This window comes from Dermatophagoides pteronyssinus, unplaced genomic scaffold (genome assembly GCF_027571235.1).
Source record: "Dermatophagoides pteronyssinus isolate colony J.1.1.1.1 unplaced genomic scaffold, Derpt_VIB-CSIC_2022.12 sq0017, whole genome shotgun sequence".
NCBI classification, from domain to species: Eukaryota; Metazoa; Arthropoda; class Arachnida; order Sarcoptiformes; family Pyroglyphidae; genus Dermatophagoides; species Dermatophagoides pteronyssinus.
Window position 1 is genome coordinate 524,636 of NW_027461541.1, and position 14,124 is coordinate 538,759.

The 14,124-nt window shown below is 29.2% G+C and overlaps 1 protein-coding gene across 4 annotated transcripts in view; it reads left to right on the forward strand.

Moving 5' to 3' along the window:
• The window catches only part of LOC113794156 (uncharacterized), a 64,981-nt gene that overhangs the window by 33,056 nt on the left and 17,801 nt on the right, over window positions 1-14,124 (forward strand). For all 4 annotated transcript variants that reach the window (XM_075822389.1, XM_075822390.1, XM_075822392.1 and 1 more), the window contains exon 3: window positions 8,685-8,864. In XM_075822389.1, the coding sequence (XP_075678504.1) occupies window positions 8,685-8,864 (180 nt within the window). The remainder of the gene's footprint in view (window positions 1-8,684; window positions 8,865-14,124) is intronic.

Consider the following 14,124-nt stretch of genomic DNA (forward strand, 5'->3'; position numbering starts at 1 on the left):
TGAAAAAAAATAAATCTTTCCGGTATACCGAATCAATGAAAAAACGAAAATGAAACTTAAACGAACGGTTATTTATTTTGGATTTGATCGTCGATCCGGATGATTAGTCATACCCCGAAAATTCATACTAAGTGTTTGAAACGAAAATTTTTTGTTTTCCAAATCCATGCTGTTTGGTTTGACAATGAAAATTGTTACTTTTAGTCATTTTGGGATCAACATACACACATATGTCATTGATGGCCACTGAAACCAGGATTTTTTTTTCCATAATTTGGATTATTATCCACGATGGATAAAAATCGAAAAATTTATTGTCGTCGTTGTTGATGATGGATCGAATACAAAAAAAAAAAAGATGCGAATGATTCATTCCTGGTGGTGGTGGTGGTAGTGATGGTGGGTAATTACAATTCAATTGAATCGTTAATAATCCTTGAATAAATTGAATGAATCAGACAGGGTTCGTCGTTTTGTTTGTTTGTTCGATGATTAAAATCAAGTTTTTTTTCCTTTCTTTTCTCTGTTCTTGGTTTTCTATTTTCTATTTAGTTTTGTTTGGTTCAAATTCAAACAAACAAAACAAAACATGTGTCAAAACCAATGAATAACTCTTTCATTCATTCAAACATACATTTACCAAGAAATAATTTGAGCGTAAATTTGTGAATTGTGAATGTTTTTTCTACTGCTGCAATTCTTTGCTTGTAATTAGCTTCGAAAACAATTAGTGTTTTTTTTCTGTTTCTTTCATTCATTCATTCCTAAAAGACCTTCTCTATTTAAAATATTTGTTAAATGTTACAAAACGCACGCACACTGTATTTATTCATTGTCGTAAACCTGGAATGTTTATTTCCAAATTGAAATGAATTGAAATATTTCGCATACCATCATTTACCGAATTTTCGTTGGTTGTAAACTTGAAAATAATGATGAGGAAATTCTTTTTTTTTAAAAAAAAGTAATCAAGTGTTAAATTCATTCATTTAAAATTGATCATGAAAAGAAAAAAAAACTTTTTTTTTCTGTTTCGACCATCACTTTGGTCAACAATCGATTCTATTGATATAATACACAACTCAAACAAAGTCAATTAATTTTGTCTTAGCTAGAAATCGATTCTGAATCGATTTCTTTTTTTGTTTTTTCGATTTTGCTGATTCGTTATTCATTTATTTTTTGTGTGTTATTTTGAGACGATATTAATTTGATATTTTGTTGGATGTTCGTATAATTAATTTCAAAACATCGATTGTTTCTCAGATCAAACAAACAAATGAAAAAGATGCTTCGGGCTATATTTTATGAGAGCATATTGCAAATTGGTAAAGGGGGAGTATAAGTTTAGGTTAACCTAACCTTGAACCCAGCTTTCAGTTTGGCTGTCCAATGCTTGGTGATGTTGGCTGATTCTTTTGTTGCACACACACAGAATCCGAATCAAATTAAGAATTTTTTTTTGTTGATTTCTGAGTCAAACGATAAAGTCAAACTAACTAGCGAACGAGCAAAATAGCAAAAGTCAAAAGTCAATCATGCATACCTCGAGACATTGAATATGCTGGCAAAAATATTATTCATAATAGAAAAAATCAATGGTGGAACATCGTAGAATCTGCTGCTGCTTTGTGCCATTCAAGTTTTCTGAATGGAAACAAAAGCTTTTTTTCCAATCGAAAAATAAATAAAAATTTTATTTTGCGTTGAATGAAAAACTGGAAAGAAAAAATCTGTTCCAAATGAAAAAACCTTTTTCAGTTAGTTAGTTTTGGTTGCCTTTTTTTTATTTATTTATTTCAATGAAAAAAAAATTTTCGCTTCAATTGAAATTGAATCTCTCCTCATCATCATCATCATACTGATCTTCAGCTAGTTTTATAAGATTGATTTTTTTTCTGGTTGCTCTGCTTTTTAGCATCCACAGCACTAGCATCACCCATTCAATAATGAAATTTGATATTCAGAATAGCGTAAAAATGAATTGTAATGAAATGAAATTAAACAAAATCAAGAGAAAAAAAGCCAGAATAATAATTTTTCTTCTTTTTTTAAACATTCGCTTGAATTGATTCTCCATTAAATTATTATTATGATTATGATTGGCTCAAATTTTTAATGTTTTTTTCATTTCTCTTATGGCTTGGATCAATAGAGACACTGTTTGGAGCACTTGTGGGTTAATTTTTTCGATTTTTTCATCATAAAATTGATGTTATGGACATTATGACCATTATGCTGATGATGATAATGTGAATTTCTTTTTTCTTTTTTTTCGGTTATTATTTTCGGTTATTAATAATAATAATAATAATGACATTTTATCAGGCTTATTACCCGTTTTTACCCGTTTTTTATTATTTCGGATAATGACATTTATGTTTGTTTATTTGGGTATATTTACTGGCTGCTGTCATCATCAAAGTTTACATAATTTTTTTTTCTGGGTTGCCAACATTTGAAAGACGATCATCACCCATTGAAAACATCAAAAAAAATTGTCTTTTTTTGATTGAAATTTTTTTTCAAAAATTTTTCGGATGACATTTTGCGTGCGAATTTTGATGTGAATAACACAACCAAAGAACAACCAGGGAGAATTTTTCATTTTTCATTGATTTTTGCATGCTCAAAATTCTCAAAAAAAATAACCCATGATGAACCTGTTTTCATCATCATCATCATCATTTGACTATAATTATTCATCAGTATCAAACTAGGTTCGCCACCACCACCACCAAACAACAAATCCTAATGATGATAATGATGATGATGATTTTACAAATCATTAATTATCCCCGGTCAAATATATATCTAATTTATGAATAGTGTCTTCTTCTTTTTCTTCTTTTCTTTCGTTTGGTCATTTATCTCAGGCTATATACACACACATTGGAGACACACAAAAATATGTGATGGATGAATGATGAATCATTTTATCATCCATCACACACACACACACACGATAGATAGAAACATTGCATATTCTTTGTTCAGTATAAATGAAATGAATGATGAGCCATATGTAGATTTTTTTCTATTCCATTCTTTGTTCCTATTTTAACCTAACCTATCCTATCCTGTTGTTGTTGGTTGTTGTTACTAAAATGAAATGAAATTCAAATCTTTATGCAAAAAAAAAAAATGAAAAATATGGCTTCATTAACACAGACGCACACATACTATTTACACGCCCAGTTTTATGTTGATGAACTTGTCCGGTATACTGGCACATACACACCGGTCATCCTTATCATTGTTAAATGATAATGATGATGACCTTAATCGATTTTAGTTTCGAAAAAAAACCAGCGAACAACAGCAAACTGAAAAACATTTTAATTTTCTATCAATCATCGTTTTTTTTTTTGTTTTTGGCTGTTTATTTATTTCTGTAAACATTTCTCTGTTCTGGATTATCATGGCCAAAAGAAGAAGAAACAACGAAAACATTTAAAAGTTTCATATTTCTTTCAAAATTTCAGAAAGAAAGAAATAATTAATTATTTGTTGATCAGGAAAAGATGTGATTTTTGTGTCGAAAACATTCTCTTTGGGTGAAGAGAAAAAAATATTTTTCCCGGAAAATTTCTGAATCATGTTTTTTTTTGGGAAATCTTTACAGAATTTTTCTTTTCTTAATCAGTTTTCTTTCTTCTTCTGTTCACATGTTTTCGACATGACCAATAAACAGAAAAACAAAAACAAAAAAAAAATTCTGTTGATGATGATGATGATGACATAAATTATATGATCATCAACAACAGCAGAATACAGTCCATTTTCGGGTTATTTTTCTTTTCTGGTACTGAGATTGATCGATTATTATGATTATCAGCAGCAGCAGAAACAGAAGCATGAAAATACAAGGGAAAAACAATGACCAACAACAACAACAATAAATTTGCCAAAACAAAACAAAAAACATTTGACCATCATCATCATCATCATCATAATTATCATAATTTTCTTTGCCTGCACAAAACAAAAACTAGCAAAAATTGATTAGAATTAATTACACAACCAAGCAAGCAAAGCAAGCAAAGCAAAGAATTCTAGAATGCAGAATAATCGGTTCGATCGACCGACCGACCAAAAAACAAGCAACCAAACAAACGATCGATCGATCGATCGATATCCGTTGAATATATATTTATTTTTTTGGCTTGGCTAGGCTAGGTTAAGCTCGTTTATTTTCCTGTTTTTTTCTACAGTTTTTCTGTTTTTGGCAATCGAACATGTGTCTTTGTGTGTTATTTGTATGTTGATGATGATGGTCGTTTGTCGGTATAATTAATTTCATTCAGTTCTGGTTGTTGTTGTTGTTGTTGTTGGTAAACATAGTGAAAACAACAACAACAACAAAATTATCCATTTTGTGTGTGTCGCGTGTCATACTGTATAATGAAAAAAACAAAATAATAATCATTTGGTTAGGCGTCACAATTTGATCCATATATACAAACAGCATAATTCAAGGGGAAAAAAAATTCATTTCGAAATTGGTAATTTTCTTTGGAAAATTAAATCAGAAAACAACCGAAGAAGAAGAAACCAAGATCAATTCATTTTGTGTGTGTCAAGAAAATTTATTTGAAACAAAAAATTCCTGGAAACATTTTTTTGTTTGAAACCAGAATTTTAATTTGAATGGCGCCTGCTGTGTGTGTGTGTGTTAACTCTGTAAATTCTGATTTACTTACTTGCTAAATGGACAATATTATATCTCAATCAAATGAAATCTAGCTAGGCTAGGCTAGCTTTGAACAGAAACAAAAAAGTTTTTTTTGCTTTGTTTTGTTTTGTCATTTAAAGTTAAGTAATTTGTTGTTGTTGTTGTTTTTTCGGCTTTTCGCTTTTCTCCATCGAACAACAACAACAAAAAACGTAACAAATGTTTTTTTTCGCAGTAAATTTGACAAAAATTACTTTTTTTTACGAGCACAGTGAGAGCGAAGATTGAAAAAAATCTCCCCCCTCGATAAACAACTACTGGACTGGGATTCTGGACTGAGATTCTTGATTCTTCTGGATTCTTTTGGATTCTTACAGAATCTGTTTGTTTGTTTGTTAATCGTATTTGTGAATGATGATGATGATTATTATCGGTCATTTTAAAACAATAATGATACTTTCTCTCTCTAAAAATGGTTTCAAAAAAATCCAATTTTCAAATTGAAATAACCATCCATATTAACAACAACAGCAGAAAAGTTCATTGACTTGAAAATGAAAAATCATCATCATCAATCGAATCATTATCTAATCTAATCTAAACGCTATTTACACACACACATACACATCAGGAATCAATTTTGAAATTCCATTGAAATAGAGATTTTCATTATCACCATCAACAATGATAATTATTATATCACATGGTGGTGACGTTGATGGTGGTTTTTTTGGCTTTTGTTCTACCGAACGTCGGTTATTGAGAATTATTATTATTTTCAACCAAAAAAAAAAAAAAGAAAAAACTGAATATTATCATCGAAAATTGATAAATTGATGGTGGTTGAAGAATTTTTTTCTCTGTGTGTGTGCTTGGGGGAGAGAGTAGAGGGAAGAGGGGGTACTGCCAACAAAAATGATGATGATGCAGCAGCAGCAACATTATTATTGATTATGACATTATGCAAATAGTTTGATTAATTAACTTAGTGTTTAATCTCTCTCTGTGTGTGTTTGTATTGTCTATTTCTTTCTCGGTAAATGTGCCCCAAAAAAAGTTTTTTTTTGTCTGGAATTTTTTCGTTTTTGCCACTCAAAATCATTAATAATTCTTTCGGTGGGGGGAGGAAGAGAAGAAGGTGATGGGAAAAAATGGAGGAAAAAGATGTGTGCAAAAAAAAACTTCTGATGAGGAATTTCCCGGGTATGATTACAATGATGATGACAAAACAAAAAAGCGACAACAGATAGAACACAGATGTTTTGATGAGTTTGTTGTGAAAGGATTGCATTGTTTTTTCAATGGTGATTCGGTTATTCTGAATTTTGAGAAATAAAAAAAAACTCTTGACCTTTATTTTGTTGTTGATTCCATCAATAATATCTTTTTTTCGGATTCTTTTCTCATTGATGATGATGATTTTCACTAATTATTATCGTTTTTGATTGTTAATGTTGTTAATGTTTGTTTGTTTGTCTATTTCAACAGTAATGGACAGTGAAAAATGTATGAATTTTTTTGTTTTTGTTTTTTTTTGGTTGAGTGATTTTTTTTTGTTGTTTTTTATCTTTTTCCGCATCCAATATAGTTGTTGTTGTTGTTGATGATGGAACCATTTCCAAGTTGTTGTTGTTGTTGTTGTTTTGAACAACAACAACAACAACAACAACCCCAAAACAATTAGACATTGTGTATATATAGAGATTTTACAGTTGAATGCTGGACATCATCATGGATGTTTGCAACAAAACAACTATGAAACAAACAAACAGAACAAGAATCAATTTCTGACTTTAAAAAAAAAGAATCCATCCATCCATTCATTCATTCATCCATCCATTTTTTTTTGGCTATTTAAACAGAAATGACTATGATGATGATTCGTTTGAAATTCATTCATTCATTCATTCATTCATTCATTTTCGGTCATTTCCCCAAATGTAATTCACGAAGGAAAAAACTTGCAAAAACAAAACAAAAAAAATTAAATGCACGTTTTTAATTGTTTTCACTTTTCATGTTTTTGTCAACATCCAAAAAAAAAAAAATTCCTTTTTGTTAACCATCCATCCATCCATCCATTTGGTTTTCATTTTCAAATCTACAGGACAACAAATGAAAACAAAAAAAAAAAAACAACGGGTTCCACATTCAGCAACTAACGAAAAAACCCATAATAATAAAAAGATTTTTCGTTTCTGTTTTGTCGTTTGTTGTTTTGCATTACTTTATTTTCTTTTTTTTAGCATAAATGATGATGATAATATGATGATGATGATGATGATCAAGATGGATTTTCTCTTTGGATTCTCTTTCTCTGTGTGTCCAGTGATAATGATTATTATGATGATCATGATGATGATGATAATGATGATAATGGCCTTTATAGTCTAAATCAACATACATACATACAACTAAAAAACTACAGAATATTCTGTTCATACAGAATATTCTTTCTTCCCCTTCCAAAAAACAAAACAAACTTACTAAAGACATGGATTTTTTTTTCTCTTATATATCCATTATGAAATGTTTTCTTTTCCATCTTTTTCATCTTTATCTTTTTCCTTTTTCCTTTTTTTCTCGTTTTGTCCGATTTTTATATATCAACAACAACAAGGAAAAACGTAAAATACAACCAAAAAAAGACATTCAATTATTGTTGTTGTTGTTAAAAGATCTGATGACTGACCCATCATCAAACATAGCAATCACTATAGTGATATGGTCAAACAAACAAAACAAAACAAAACAAAGAAGAATGTATCTTATTCGAATGTAAACAGAATCTTCTTCTTTATATAGATAGATAGATAGATAGAAAATCTTAAGACAATCATCATTATGATGATGATGATGATGATGATGATCATAGTGGTGATGGTGATGGAAAAAAAGAAAACATTTCATGATCATATAATAACGTGTCCTGAATCTTTGATTATGATCATCATCATCTGTGGATGATGATGATAACTACTAGTTTTGCTCTAGTTTTTTTCGCTTTCTTTTTGAAAAATTTTTCCTTTTGAAACTTTCATTTTGATTCTTGAAATTGTCACTCTCTCCAGTGTGTAGAGAGGTCCCTCTTTGATATTGTTTTTTCATTTCATTTTTTTCATTTTTACAAACGAAAAAAAAATGTTTGGTTCGGTTTGTCACACGCACAATCGTCATCATCAACATTGATAATCTTTTTTTCCAGAAAATGAAATGAAATGAAAAATTTCTTCTTTGTTTTTCTTTGTTCTATATTTGACCTTTCCTTTCTCTCTCGTCTTCTTTTCTCAAGAATGAAATTACATCCTTTTCTTTCTGTTTGAATGATTCGCCAATCGAAGAAAAAAAATTTCAAAAGAAAAGAATTTGTTTGTCGCCTAACGTTTGAATAATTGATCAATTGTAATTAATATCTTCTCTGGTGATTGAATTGACTTGAAGAAGATCGAAAGAAAAAAAAGGAGAAAATTCTCTTTTTTTTGAATGTTTGAAGCGATAAACCAAAAGAGAATGATGGTTTCAATTTTCCATTTTCAATAATTGATATTTGATCCAAAAAAAAAAGGTAATTGGATCCTGATCAGCTACGTTTTTTTGGTTAATGAGCTCACCGAGTGAAGCAAAAACAAAAAAGTCTTGATGTGTCCAAACAAAGAATCGAAAGTTTCCGGAAACTATTTTTTTCGGTTTTTCCTTTGTTGCTACTCAAGTGTTATTTGATGATAAATTTTTAATGCAGAAAAAAAACATGCAAAAAACAAAAACAAAATTCAATCGAAAAAATAATCGATTATTTTGAAATTACAAACAAGCAAAAAAAAAACTAATCAGTCTTGACCAAAAACTGGGTTAAAATAGAATAATAGGAAATAAAAATAGGAAACAAGAAAACTAATGCAAAAAACATTCCTTTCCTTTTCTTTTTTTCGGTTTTTCGATTTTAATTTTTAATTTTTAATTTTAAATTTTTTAAATTTTTTTAAATTTTCTCATTGAATAAACAAAACAGGCTGGAAATGTATTTAATTTTTGTAATGAAGCTGTAAAATTAAATGGTTCAATACCATTACGACAACAAGCGGCAATTGTTTATGATGATAATCATACAGTATTAACAGCCGTTGCAGCAGGTATTACCGGGCAGCATACGGTTGCATTTTTGGGCACCAATTATGGATCAATCAAAAAGGTAAATATATGATTTTTAACCCTTACTTACTTACTTTTCTCGTATAAACTTGGCATTGTTTTTTGCTGTAATTTTTGTAATAGGGGTTTCACACTAGCAGCAATGTGAATGAAATATTTCAAATGCAATATTTCACTACATTTCAGCCTTATGGACTGAAATATTGCATTTGAAATATTTCATTCACATTGCTGCTAGTGTGAAACCCCTATAAATGAAAAAATTCCTTAATTAAAGTTTTTTGAAGATTTACAAAAAAATGAAAATCTAGATGCTTGTTTGTTTGGATGTTTGGAGATTAAAATATTGAACAAAAAGATGAATATTTTCTATACGTTCGTTTGTTCGTTTGTTTAACTTGCCACTTGAATTAGTGATTACATTTTTTCGTTTTGTTTTGTCTATTTTCTCGCTTTTTGTACCCAAAAATGAATGTAAATAGTAATAATAATCACCTTATGTAATTGAAAAATTTGTAATTCTACATTCCATTGTGTCTGTCTGTGGCTGTAATCAGCGAAAATCTAGTGTAGTAATTCTGAAATGTGAGCGAGCGAGAGAGAGAAAAGAAACGAAAGGACAGAATAGGAAATTGTCATTTTCATTGCATGAATTTCGTTTTGTTTCTTTTGGTTTTCGTTTTGTTTTTTGTTAAAGCTTCCAATTCCAAATGTGAAACAAATTAACCATTTGTTTAACCAGAAAAAAGACAGGCAGACAGAAGACGAAGAGAAAAAAAAACATTTATGTCATTCGCACGCACGAATCTTTCTGAAAGAAAGAACCAAAAGAAAATTATTCGCATTAAATACAATCGTAAATTGTGTGTGTGTGTGATCAGCAAGCAAGCAAAAGAAAATCAGGACAAAATTTTCTTCTTAAAAGAAAAGAAAAGGATTTTCTGTAAAAAAAAACTAAAACTAAAACAAAGCTGAACACTAAACACACACACACACACAAAGAATATTCTGAAAACTTTTTAATTCACAAGTTTTTTTTCATATTTTTTTTCAAAGGGAAAAACAACAACAACAACAAAAATCCACACATAAAGAATATTCATCATTTTATTTTGCGCTTCCAAATGAAGCTAAAAATTCATTTTTTTTTATTAGATGCCAAAAGTGTAAATGTGGAAATATCATATTTCATAATTTCTTTTTCTTCCACTTTTGAAACCATCGTGTTGGAATCCAAACGATGGGCCACATCATCCAATTAATTGGCATCTTTTTTCCTCTGTCCATATAAAGCGTACACACCATTTTCATTTCATTTTCATTTTCATTTTCGGTTTTTGAATATGTTGGCATATCGTTATAACGATAATAATGATAATTATCATCATTTTTTATGCATGCATTCAGTTTTTTTTCTCCATAAAATAAGACATTTATATGCCGCACTCAATCAACCTTTTTTTTCTTTCTTTTTTTTTCTGTAATTTTGAATGTCTTTTTTCTTGCTTTTTTCATTCTTGAGATTTCTCATCATTTGATTTTTTTTTGATCAGATCATGTGATCACTGACACACAACGATAATGCATAAAAAATATATAAATTTTCAAAATAATTAAATATGACAGGTTTGACTCAGTTATGAAGAATATCAAGTGAGAGAGAATTCTCAGATGATGTGGATGATATTCATTTGCTCCATAATTTCTGCTGGAAAAAAGGAACATCATCTTTTTTTATTTTTTTTCTTACAGTAATTTCAAAAAAAAAGAGAGATAGAGATGGAGAGAACATATATAAACAGAGTTGTCTTGTTTGCTTAACGAATTTGTCTATCATTCATTCATTCATTTATTTGGGTTGAATATTCGCCGTTTGAATGTTATGTTTTTTTTATGGACAAACATTTTGCCAACCGAACCAAACTCTAAGAATTTGTTTTGGTTATTTGGCCTATTCGGTCGGTTTGTTTATTTGGTCTATTTGGATAATTTTTTTTTCTCCGGGAATCGTTATAACCAAAAGTAAAGTTTTTTATTTATTTGGTTAATAATAAAATGCTTATATATGCACAGAAATAGCAAAAACAGAAGCAGCAGCAGCAGCAATTCAATTCATTTCAATTTAGAAAATATTTTTTTATTAACCATTTACCACCATATGGTGACAATGACATTGATGATTATTATGATGATGATGATGGTTATATGATGATGATGATGGTCCACACGCAAAATACGTGACCATTTTGTTTTTTGTTTTGTTTGCTGGTCATTTATTTTTATATTCACAAAAATAACAGCATTACTATAGGAGAAATTTTCATAACTTTTTTCTGGTTGTAGTAAATGTGTTTATCCATTTAGGCCAATGACCGTTCTATGATTTTATTATTTTATTATGTAATCTTTGGGTTTAATTTTTCTTTCATAATAATCATAATAATAATAATAATAATAATGTAATCCATTCATTCATTCAAATTTAGTAAAGAATTTTCGCTTTTTTTATTCTGGCATTTAAAACGAAAATGAAACGTGATGATGAAACAAATCATATTGGGTCTTACATACATAACGTGTGTGTGTGTGTGTGTGTGTGTGTGAATCATTTTGCCTTTAGGCAATTTGTAACATTGGAAATGTGTGTGTGTGTGTTAAATGTTTGTAAATGTTGTTTTATGGTCATTTTTCTGGTTTGGAAACCTAAATATTGTTTTTTGTTCTGGGTTTCCTATTTTGCATTTTTTAAAATGTTTACCAGAATGAAAAAGATGAAACTTGTTGGGACATTTTCAAAAGCCGTTTGTTTGGTTTGGTTTGTTCAACATTCAAATCTAATTTGCATCATCAATGATGGTAGTCCCGTATTGAATTTTTTTTTTCATTTTGAAAATAGCCAACCAAAAAAAAAAACTTGGAATATTCTAAACACACACACACACCATACAAACCAAACAAACAAACAAACAAACATACTTGACATTCGTATCTCGAAATGAACAATGCAAAAAAACACTCAATGTTTTTCATTGTTACTGTTGTTGTTATTTGATTTGATCCGTAAATAATTCTTCAACAACAACAACAAACAGAATCTCCAGGAAAAAAAAGATCAGAACCATTCGATGGTCCATCGAATCGAGTATCATCATCAATGTTTCTCTCTCGTTTGGTTTAGTTATTGGCCTAAACTATTATACAATCGAATGGTTTTTCTCTCTGGTTCTCTCTCTCTCTTTGGATTCCTGATGTATAATTCGATTACGATGATTTTTTGGCTTGCTTGCACACACACACACAATATACACATCAAGCATCACCAAAATTCCTGATAAAATAATGTTTTTTTTTTGTTTTTTGTTAGATTTCCATTTTAGGTCATTTGTGCATATGTTTATAACGGATTATATTCAATGATGATGATGATTATGGCTATTTTATTTTTATGGACCGTTCATATATTCAATTCCAGAATGTAATGTAATGCAGAAAAAAACATGCAATCCTTTTCTCGAACAACAAACAACAAAAATAAGATTATCTTTTCTCGTATTGTCATTGATATAATTTGAAATTAGCTTCTTCAATGTTGTTGTTGATGATGTAACTTGGATGCAATATATTTTTCGGGAAATAAGAAAATGAAATTTGTATCTCGGAAAATATAGTGAATATAAAATGAAAATTGGATTATTATATCATTCGTTTCATTTTCAGTTTCCTAATCGAATATATTTTCTGTTTGGTTTGACCATCCAAAAAAGACGTGATAACAATGTTTATGCTATTCGCAAATGAAACATTTTTTTCTCTTTTTGAAGAATATTTTTTCTCCATTCGATTTCGATTTGGGATTCTTAATTTCATTTTCGTTTTTTCGTTTTTGACCAATAACAACAGCAAAACAACAAGTTGAAACATTCAACGGAAAGAATTTTCAATGGACAAAAATTCACTGTAATTTCATCAGGCATAGAGAGAATCGAATCTTTTCTCCCTCCCTCTCTGCTGATTTGATTTTTCAATCTTCAATAAAAGTTTCTAATCCAAATGGGAATTTATGGTTGTGAAAGGATGATTTTTTGATTTTTCATTGGGAAAATGAGTTTTTTTTTGCCACTAAAGAATTTGCATTTGCATCCTACATTCTGGACAATTTAAATTAAATTTTTTTTGGAATTTTCTATGGATCATTTTCTTTGAAATTTCAGAATTTCCAAAAAAATTTCTCAATTGTGGCCAAAGTTCAATGAATGAATGAATGCGATTGATTGAATTTTGAATGAAGAAAATAATTTACCGTTAAATTTCACCATTTCGATGAATGAATAAGAATTTATGGCCAAAAAGGAAAAGATGTTTTTTTTTATTCTTGGTTGTTTGGCTGTGTAAAGAAAAGTAGAAAATTTAAAATTCAACAATAGACGAAAAGGGGGAAGAAAAAAGTAAAAGTTTGTTTGTGATTCCCCCCCAGAACAATAACAACAACAAAAAAAATGGCTTTCAAAGTTGGTTTTTGTTGTTCGATGCAAAAGAATGGATGTTTTTTCTTTTTCTTTTTTTCTTTTTTTGAAAAAAAAAACATTATTCTGAATCACAGATAAACAACATTTGTAAAGAATTTTCTTTATTTTTTTTTCTATGCAAAAAAATTGAAAAGAAAAACATCACTAGAGACTAGGAAAAAAATGGACAACCAAAACGGACGGTCAAAGATTCGATTTGAATTTTTGAAAAAAAATCCGAATCGAATTACATTATCATTGGAAACACATAGTTTTTCTCATAACTTTACCATAATAACTAGCAATGTTACCTTACACTTTCCTTTGAAGCCAAATTTAAGGGAATGATTTTTTTTAAGCGAAAAATAAACTTTCATTATAATTTGAAATTATCATGATCAGTTTTGTTTTGTTTAGTTTAGTTTTTCAAATAAAATATAAATTACATTCTTATCATCATTATCATTATATAATTGAATTTGCTTACAACTCTGCTTACTAAACACTACACTATTGATATTAGTCTGAAGAAAAATTTTCTGTTGTTGTTGTTGTTGTTAATAACAAAAACAAACAACACACCAAGGAAAAACAAACCTCCTACACACACTACACACCCACACACACAAATGGATGATTAAATTTTCTCAACCAATCAACCATTGAATCAATATGAATAACTGAATGAATGACCAAACAAACAAACAAACAAGAAAACGTTAAGAAAATAATTCTTGAATGAAGAAACGAAATGAAAAACAAACTCCTTTTCTTTTTGCTTTTTTGTTGCTTTGA